We start from the raw sequence: 10,163 nt of genomic DNA, 5'->3' as shown, positions 1-10,163 counted from the left end.
TAAACATTACTATATGGCACAAGGAAGTGTCCAAAGAAGCCAAATAGACGTTAGGGTAAAATTGGAAACAAAATAGTCTTTAATGGACGTAACAGTGTTTAATGTTTCACATTAACAGTAGGTTATGGAGGTTGTAGCTGAATCATGTTCCAGAATAAAACATGCTCATTCATTACCATATACTTCTATACACTGGCAATCTGTGTTTGTGTTCACTTCTGCCCAATACTTTGCTTGTGTAGCTCCGAGTGTTTGTTTTTCTAACAAATGGGCTGATAGCTGGGTCCCCCAGCACACCGCTGCTTATTTCTCAGTAAATTTGAACGCAAATACAGAGTTACGCCGTGTCATGTAAATTAATGTAAACCGGTTGCACAAACTGATTCAGTTCCCACGTACAGCTAAGATATAACATAAAATATGCACATACTCTCTACTAGGTGTAAAGTCATACCAAAAACAGCCGTTGACATAGTGCATCGATTTGACAGATTGGCAAAATTCTTGGAGGAGAAATTAAGCCCAGTATCAGTTTGGAGCGCATTCTCCTCGATAGATCACCCCTTACATTTGTCTGACAAGATTTACCTGCCCTCGTACTTTCGTTTCCGCATGTGGAGACACAAAAAATAACCAACACTCTGAGTACAGGAATAAATTACTCCGTAAATTATTAGCGGTTGTAATAAAAAAATAGTCGAAAATGTATTTCATGCAAAGTCAATTGTTGGAGAGCAATATATATCAGAGAAAAAAACATCGTTAAAGCGGTCCAAATGCATCCACTAAAAGCCCATAACGAATCACCAACTACAATATTGAATCGTTCAGCCTTTGAATCGATCGATTCAGCCATCAGATTACTTGACACTTGTTAGAAGGGCACGATAACTGAGTAGCGATATTTTTTAAACGTGCGTGATTGGTCTGAATATAGGAACGTCACCATATGCGACAATGTTTTGGTTTACGTTCGATTAAGAAAAGATGTAGCATAAATTTGAATTGTGCAACCGCAGTGGCTAGCACCACCACTAACAACGGCAGTTAAATAGCTAGTGAAATGGCGTGTGTGGAAAGTGACTACTACTAAAGCAGATTTTTTGTGAATTATATTAGACCGCTCATTGCTATCACATGGCAGCCAGCAATGGGCAGAATGCGAGGGTGTAGGGGCGCGGGGTGAGAACGGGGGCAGATCTTTTTTTACATGTAAACACAGGAGTGAAGCGAGGAGAGATCCTGCTGTTTGCCTTGAAGCATCTAATTCGAGTGACCCTGGCAGTTACGTGATTGCGTGTTCATTAGCGGTGAGCTAGCTAAATATTATCAGGATAGCTAAGGTAGCAGAGGGTTTCGTGTTCCAAAATTTTTATTTTTATTTTAATTGATGAATTGGGGGAAATAGTGAACATCAACACACTGTGTACATCCAAGGCTGCTATCGCTTATACCCGGCTTTACACCCAGCTTTACACCCGCCCAGCTAACTTATAGCTACACTGCAGCTAAACGGGACTAGCAGCCCCACAGATATACAATCAGAACCGTTCCTGTGGATTAGCTGTGAGAAGGACCATTCAGAATCTTAACGGGTAAAATGAGTCTTTCTGGTGCTTTTAACCATTTTATTATTATTATTATTATTAATTTATTTTTTTCCATTGAATCTTCTCTGATATTTAAGGCCTTTGGCATCACTGTAACCTACTGGCTAAATCAGGGAGACCATCAGGACAAACAAAACTCTGGTCATACATGCTATAAAATACTGTACATGTTTACTGTATAACTCATGTGTAATTCAGACTTTCAGTAAGCACGGTAAGGGGGAGGCGTGATGACATACGACGACACGCGGCAGCTACACAAAGTACGCAGCCAGGGCGGCCATTTTGTCTTTGGGTTTCTTGGGGTTTCCCCTCCCGCCCGGGCGTCGGCCGCGCCCCCGGCCCCGCCCGCCCCGGTGCATGGGGTGCCTCATGGTGGCGTGCTTGAGCTCCACCAGGTCCTGGAAGAGCGGGTCGCAGAACACGCATCCCGTGTGCTGCGTGCCGTCGCCGGGCAGCGGCGAGCGCGCCTTGTTGAAGTCGACGGCCACCAGAGAGGCCTCGCACGCCTCGCAGCTCTCCGCCGACACCTGCACCTTGTGCGCCTGCTGGAAGAAGTGCACCACCACGCTGCAGCGGTTACACGCCATCTTCCACTTGGGCCCGGAGGTGGGGTCGAACACCAGCACCCCGCCCTCACACTCCACACACTGGCCGATGCCCAGCGAGTTCAGAGAGTGCTGGCAGGTGGGGTGTGTGCACTCGTTACAGCCCATACCTGCATGAACACGGGGGAGAGGTCACTCAACAGCATTGTGGGTAATCACCCCCCCTAGGTACACAGCATTGTGGGTAATCACCCCCCCTAGGTACACAGCATTGTGGGTAATCCCGCCCCGGTCACACAGCATTGTGGGTAATCCCGCCCCGGTCACACAGCATTGTGGGTAATCCCCGTACCTTTCTTCATGTCCCTGAAGGGGGGGTTGCTGGCGCAGTAGGGGCAGAGGGGGTAGCTCTTGCCGCGCGCCCCTGAGCTCCACAGCACCAGCTCGAAGTCGTCCAGCGGGCAGCGCAGCTCCTTGTACAGCTTAATGGCGCCGTTCTGCGGCAGACTGTACGTCTCGTCACAGTGAGAACAGTGCAGCCGGCTCGGCTTGGCCTGGAGGCACACACAACAACTCAACAACACACAACAACACACAACAACAACACAACTCAACAACACACAACAACTCAACAACACACAACAACTCAACAACAACACAACTCTAACAACAACACAACAACAACACCTCAACAACACAACTCAACAACAACACAACAACAACACAACTCAACAACACAACTCAACAACACTCAACAACACAACTCAACTCAACAACACAACTCTAACAACAACACAACAACAACACCTCAACAACACAACTCAACAAGAACTCGGTGTGACTGCCCAGCTCGGCTGGGGGACTGTAGAGTGACTGCAGTTCACAAATCTGCCCAGTAACCTAAACATATGCAGTATACTCTTCAGTATAAACTCTGCTCCCAAACAGAACTCTTTGGGTCACAGTGAAACTATAAAGTCCCTCAGAACGGATCTGAGTGGAGAGAATATTACGCATGTTCTGTCCTTGGTGACTCATGATTTATTCATGCGACTCTGAACGCTGTAATCTCAGTGAGGTCAGCGGCAGTCTGAGGCCACCTCCGGAAGCTTCTACCCGCCCGTCAAGGATGCGCAACAGAGACAGGATCCGCCGTCTCCACGTGCGTCAGGCCCCCTCTTTCCCCGCGTCAAACGGGGCTGGAGGAAGCCAGACCTGGGCCCCTTACACACCTGCCCTCTGCAGTGCTCACCTGGACCCCTAACACACCTGCCCTCTGCAGTGCTCACCTGGACCCCTAACACACCTGCCCTCTGCAGTGCTCACCTGGACCCCTAACACACCTGCCCTCTGCAGTGCTCACCTGGGCCCCTAACACACCTGCCCTCTGCAGTGCTCACCTGGACCCCTAACACACCTGCCCTCTGCAGTGCTCACCTGGACCCCTAACACACCTGCCCTCTGCAGTGCTCACCTGGACCCCTAACACACCTGCCCTCTGCAGTGCTCACCTGGACCCCTAACACACCTGCCCTCTGCAGTGCTCACCTGGACCCCTAACACACCTGCCCTCTGCAGTGCTCACCTGGGCCCCTAACACACCTGCCCTCTGCAGTGCTCACCTGGGCCCCTAACACACCTGCCCTCTGCAGTGCTCACCTGGACCCCTAACACACCTGCCCTCTGCAGTGCTCACCTGGACCCCTAACACACCTGCCCTCTGCAGTGCTCACCTGGACCCCTAACACACCTGCCCTCTGCAGTGCTCACCTGGACCCCTAACACACCTGCCCTCTGCAGTGCTCACCTGGATGTACTTCATGAAGCGATGACACTTCCCACAGCGGGAGAGTGGCTTCCCCGTGGCAGCGATGGGAGAGAAAGAGACCTCCATCAACTCGTCCATACCTGAGAGAGAGAGAGAGAGAGAGAGGGGGGGGAGAGAAGGAGGGGGAGGGGGGGGGAGAGAAGGAGGGGGAGGGGGGGGGAGAAGGAGGGGGAGGGGGGGGAGAGAAGGAGGGGGAGGGGGGGGAGAGAAGGAGGGGGAGGGAGGGGGAGAGAAGGAGGGGGAGGGAGGGAGAGAGAGAGAGAGGGAGGGGGGAGAGAGAGGGAGGGGGGGAGAGAGGGAGGGGGGGAGAGAGGGAGGGGGGGAGAGAGGGAGGGGGGGAGAGAGGGAGGGGGGGAGAGAGAAGGAGGGGGGAGAGAGAGAGAGAGGGGGAGAGGGAGAGAGAGGGGGAGAGAGAGGGAGGGGGAGAGGGAGAGAGAGGGGGGAGAGAGAGGGAGAGAGAGGGAGGGGGGAGAGAGACAGAGAGAAGAGGGGAGGGGGTGGGGAGCGGGAGGGGGAGAGAGAGGGAGAGAGAGAGAGAGAGAGGGAGCGGGAGGGGGAGAGAGAGAGAGGGGAGAGAGAGACAGAGAGGGAGGGGGAGAGAGAGGGAGGGGGAGGGAGAGGGAGAGGGAGAGGGAGGGGGAGGGAGAGGGAGGGGGAGGGAGAGGGAGGGGGAGGGAGAGGGAGGGGGAGAGAGAAGGAGGGGGAGGGAGGGGGAGAGAGAGAGAGAGTTGTTGCTGTAACCCTATCTGTCGGAGGTAAAAACTCAATTACACAATAGCAAGATGGACAACCTAACAATCAGCAAGATAACAATCACAATACAATACAATATAAATAATAAACAATACAGCAACACCGTATAAGTGCAATGAAATCACAGCTGCAGCAGCAGCCAGGCCAACAGCAGGAGTGCTGGAGAGGGTCAGGGGAGGAGCCAAGGTATGATTTACAGAACCGCTAACAGTCTGAAGTGATGACACTGTGACCAGGCTGGTGTAGCCCCTGCTCTCTTCATGCTAAACACACACACACACCTGCCAGAGAGTCTACAAAGTAGTGGAACTTCCTCTTGAAGATGTCGAGTGTATGCTGCAGAACCTGCTGGAAGTTTGCCTTCCCCAGCGAGATGAGATTCAGCTGCTTCTCCACTGCGCTGCGGATCGTGGGCAAGACCAGCTCTGCGTCTAAAACACACACACACAGAAAGAGACACACGCACGCGTACAGAGACACACATGCACGCACGCGCACAGAGAGACACACATGCACGCACGCGTACAGAGAGACACACATGCACACGCGCACAGAGAGACACACATGCATGCACGCGTACAGAGAGACACACATGCGCACAGAGAGAGACACACATGCACGCACAGAGAGAGACACACACACACACATAGAGAAACATGCACGCACACGTACAGAGAGACACACACACATAGAGAAACATGCACGCACACACACAAATATACAGAGACACACACATACACAGAGACCCACACACGCACGTGTACAGAGACACATGCACACCCACACATGTACAGAGAGACACACACGTACACATACATACAGAGACACACATACACACATGTACACATAGAGACTTTAAGCATCCTCACATATCTTAAAGCATGCTGACTTATCTTTCAGCATCCTCACCTATCTTAAAGCATGCTGATTAATCGTTAAGCACCCTTACCCATATTAAAGCATGCTGACTTATCTTTTAGCATCATCCCCCATATTAAAGCATGCTGACTCATCTTTTAGCATCATCCCCCATATTAAAGCATGCTGACTTATCTTTTAGCATCATCCCCCATATTAAAGCATGCTGACTTATCTTTTAGCATCATCCCCCATATTAAAGCATGCTGACTTATCTTTTAGCATCATCCCCCATTTTAAAGCATGCTGACTCATCTTTTAGCATCATCCCCCATTTTAAAGCATGCTGACTTATCTTTTAGCATCATCCCCCATATTAAAGCATGCTGACTTATCTTTTAGCATCATCCCCCATTTTAAAGCATGCTGACTTATCGTTAAGCACCCTCACCTATCTTGTAGTAGCCGTGCACGAGCACGATGCCCAGGTTAGTGGGTTTCAGGCGGCGTCCGCTCTCCACGGTGACGTAGTTCCTCTGGCAGACGTTGTTGATGTGCACAGGGATGCTGGCGTCCGTCCCTGTGAGACAGCCAGACAGACAGACACATTACATTACATTATTGGAATTTGGCAGACGCTCTGGATAAGAGCAATGTACAGTTGATTAGACTAAGCAGGAGACAATCCTCCCAAGGAGCAATGCAGGGTTAAGGGATCTTATTGTGGCTACACTGGGATTAGAACCACCAACCTCGCGTGTCCTAGTCATCTACCTTAACCACTACACTACAGGCCGCACATAGGCAGGCAGACAGACAGACAGACACACAGAGGACATGAAGGAATGGCCAACCAGGTGCAAAAATAGACAAAAATGTATTTTGTTACAGAAGATGCCCGGTGGCCTATAACCTAGTGGCTAATGTACCTATAGCCTAGTGGCTTTAGGTGATTGACTGGGACCTGGACAGTTGGTGGTTCAAGCCCCATTGTAGCCACAGTAAGATCAGTGCGACTGTTGGGCTCCTGAGCAAGGCCTTTAACCCCACATTGCTCCGGGAGGGGATTGGCCCCTACTTAGTCTAATCAACTGTATGTTGCTTTGGATAAAAGCGTCAGCTAAATAACTGTGATGTGAGTGAAAGTGTGAAGTCGCACCGATGCCGTGTTTCTCCATCAGGGTGATGAGCTCGGCCTCGGTCAGGTAGTCGGGGGGGCAGGTCTGTTTCTCCTGCAGCTTCACCTCGTCCACCGTGAAGGCATCGCCCCGCCCACAGTCCGGGAGAGACTCCTCCTCCGGGATACCCTGCCATGGCATCACCTCCGTGAACCCTGAGAGAGACCAGCCACAGAGAGACCAGCCAGACGGTGAGGGAGACCAGCCCACAGAGAGACCAGCCCACAGGAAGACCATGTAGTAATGTTGTGAAGTGTTAATCCCAGCTCATAGTCCAGTGACAGAGCGTCGCGGTGACTGATGATGTGATGGTGGTGCTGGTCACAGAGACGCTGGGTTTGTACTCTTGGTGAACAGTCTACATTGGACAGCAATAGAAGCTCCATGAACCGTCTGTCACCGGACTATAACTGGCCTGAACAGGTCACATGGCCTGTGGCTGCCAGACATTACCAGCCGATATGAGAGTCTTGCCGGAGCAGGAGAAGGCCTCCGTGCCGATGCTGAAGGCGATGATGGTCTGCAGGTACTTGCAGTCCTGGCTCACCGTGGCGATGAAGTGTCTGGTGATGTACTCGTACAAACGCCAACCGTCAGTTCCTGTGCAGACAGGATGTCCATAAAAAAAGGGTTTATGCTTTTCGCCGTGAGGAGGCCATGTCTGCTTCTCAAATTCATATTTAAATATTTCAGTCAAGAGGATGAAATGTGAGCATGACCCTGGACTCACTTCATCCTTATTTTTGACGACAGCTTTCTTTACAAACCTGCCACACCTTGTGTGTAGCTATAGTAACAGACAGACTGATCCAGTTTAATGGCACAGGTGCACGGCATTACATTTATCCAAAGGGACGTACAGTAAGTGCATACTGAAGGTCATTAGGAGAACTACAGAACCGGTGGGATGAGGCAGGTGAACTACGTTACCCAGCTCGCTCTCAGAGGCCGCTCTCATGGGGGTGATGGGGGGATGGTCCCCGGCGTCCGACCCCTTCCTGGGACGATTCAGCCCCTCCGCCAGGAGAGCCTTCACCTGTGTCACACACACCTGAGAGTTACCTGAGTCACACACACCTGAGTTACCTGAGTCACACACACCTGAGTTACCTGAGTCACACACACCTGCAGCACACACACCTGAGTTACCTGAGTCACACACACCTGTGTCACACACAACTGAGTTACCTGAGTCACACACACCTGAGTTACCTGAGTCACACACACCTGAGTTACCTGAGTCACACACACCTGAGTTACCTGAGTCACACACACCTGCAGCACACACACCTGAGTTACCTGAGTCACACACACCTGAATTACCTGAGTCACACACACCTGAGAGTTACCAGTGTCACACACACCTGCAGCACACACACCTGAGTCACACACACCTGCAGCACACACACCTGAGTTACCTGAGTCACACACACCTGTGTCACACACACCTGAGTTACCTGAGTCACACACACCTGTCACACACCTGTGTCACACACTCTCTCACACACACTCACACACTCACTCTCACTCTCTCTCTCACACACACTCACACACACTCACACACTCACTCTCACTCACACACACTCACTCACTCACTCACTCACTCTCTCACACACTCACACACTCACACACTCTCACTCTCTCACACACACACACTCACTCTCACACACTCACACACTCACACACTCACTCACTCTCTCACACACACACACTCACTCTCACACACACTCACTCACTCTCACACACTCACACACTCACTCTCTCTCACACACTCACTCTCACTCTCTCACACACACTCACTCACTCACTCTCACACACTCACACACTCACTCTCTCTCACACACTCACTCTCACTCTCTCACACACACACACTCACTCACTCTCACACACTCACTCTCACTCTCTCACACACTCACTCACTCACTCTCACACACTCACTCTCACTCTCTCACACACTCACTCACTCTCACACACACTCACTCTCACACACTCACACACTCACACACACACACACACACACACTCACTCACACACTCACTCACACTCACTCTCACTCACACACACACTCACTCACTCACTCACTCACACACTCACACACTCACACTCTCTCACACACACTCACTCTCACTCTCTCACACACACACACACTCACTCACTCACTCTCACTCACTCACTCACTCACTCACTCACTCACTCTCTCACACACTCACTCACTCACACACTCACTCACACTCACTCTCACTCACACACACACTCACTCACTCACTCACTCACACACTCACACACTCACACTCTCTCACACACACTCACTCTCACTCACACTCACACACACACACACACACACTCACTCTCACACACTCACACACTCACACACTCACACACTCACTCACTCACTATGTCAGCCCAGAAGGGGTTGTTGGCCTGCTGGCGCAGGGTGTCTTTGAGGTCGAAGTTCTCGGGGTAGTGTGTGGTCTCTGTGCGAGGGTAGCTGATGTAGCCCTGTGTGTAGAGACGCTCTGCTATCTGCATGGTGTGCTGGGGGCCCATACCTAACACACAAACCAGAGTGAACCAGATTAAACCACATCAAATACAGTACACTAGGATATACTATAATTATGTGGACTTTTCTCAAATAAATAAATACATTTTAGAAATATATAAAAATAGCACCTTTTGAAACTGACTGTCGGATGAATATTTACCCATACTATATAGTAAAGTATTGTGAGTGCAGTAATGGTGTAGGTTTGGGGCAGTAATGGTGTAGAACAGAGTGCAGTAATGGTGTAGGTTTGGGGCAGTAATGGTGTAGGTTTAGTGCAGTAATGGTGTAGGTTTGGGGCAGTAATGGTGTAGGTTTGGGGCAGTAATGGTGTAGGTTTGGGGCAGTAATGGTGTAGGTTTAGTGCAGTAATGGTGTAGGTTTGGGGCAGTAATGGTGTAGGTTTGGGGCAGTAATGGTGTAGAACAGAGTGCAGTAATGGTGTAGGTTTGGGGCAGTAATGGTGCAGGTTTGGGGCAGTAATGGTGTAGGTTTGGGGCAGTAATGGTGTAGGTTTGGGGCAGTAATGGTGTAGGTTTAGTGCAGTAATGGTGTAGGTTTGGGGCAGTAATGGTGTAGGTTTAGTGCAGTAATGGTGTAGGTTTTGGTGCGGTAATGGTGTAGGTTTGGGGCAGTAATGGTGTAGGTTTAGTGCAGTAATGGTGTAGGTTTGGGGCAGTAATGGTGTAGGTTTGGGGCAGTAATGGTGTAGAACAGAGTGCTGTAATGGTGTAGGTTTGGGGCAGTAATGGTGCAGGTTTGGGGCAGTAATGGTGTAGGTTTGGGGCAGTAATGGTGTAGGTTTGGGGCAGTAATGGTGTAGGTTTGGGGCAGTAATGGTGT

General features: G+C 50.7%; 1 protein-coding gene across 1 annotated transcript in view; it reads right to left on the bottom strand.

The window, feature by feature from the left end:
• Positions 1-56: 56 nt before the first annotated feature.
• top3b (DNA topoisomerase III beta) overlaps positions 57-10,163 on the bottom strand; it is a 20,794-nt gene continuing 10,687 nt past the window's right edge. The window contains exons 10-18 of the mRNA XM_061261513.1: positions 9,170-9,324; positions 7,706-7,811; positions 7,229-7,375; positions 6,757-6,930; positions 6,049-6,177; positions 5,021-5,170; positions 3,966-4,066; positions 2,511-2,712; positions 57-2,328 (exon numbers count right to left, since the gene is read on the bottom strand). Coding sequence (XP_061117497.1) covers positions 1,865-2,328; positions 2,511-2,712; positions 3,966-4,066; positions 5,021-5,170; positions 6,049-6,177; positions 6,757-6,930; positions 7,229-7,375; positions 7,706-7,811; positions 9,170-9,324 — 1,628 coding nt within the window. The 3' untranslated portion in view covers positions 57-1,864. The remainder of the gene's footprint in view (positions 2,329-2,510; positions 2,713-3,965; positions 4,067-5,020; positions 5,171-6,048; positions 6,178-6,756; positions 6,931-7,228; positions 7,376-7,705; positions 7,812-9,169; positions 9,325-10,163) is intronic.

The sequence above is a fragment of the Conger conger genome, chromosome 11, assembly GCF_963514075.1.
Source record: "Conger conger chromosome 11, fConCon1.1, whole genome shotgun sequence".
Classification (NCBI taxonomy): domain Eukaryota; kingdom Metazoa; phylum Chordata; class Actinopteri; order Anguilliformes; family Congridae; genus Conger; species Conger conger.
This window is presented reverse-complemented; position numbering and strand designations above follow the sequence as displayed.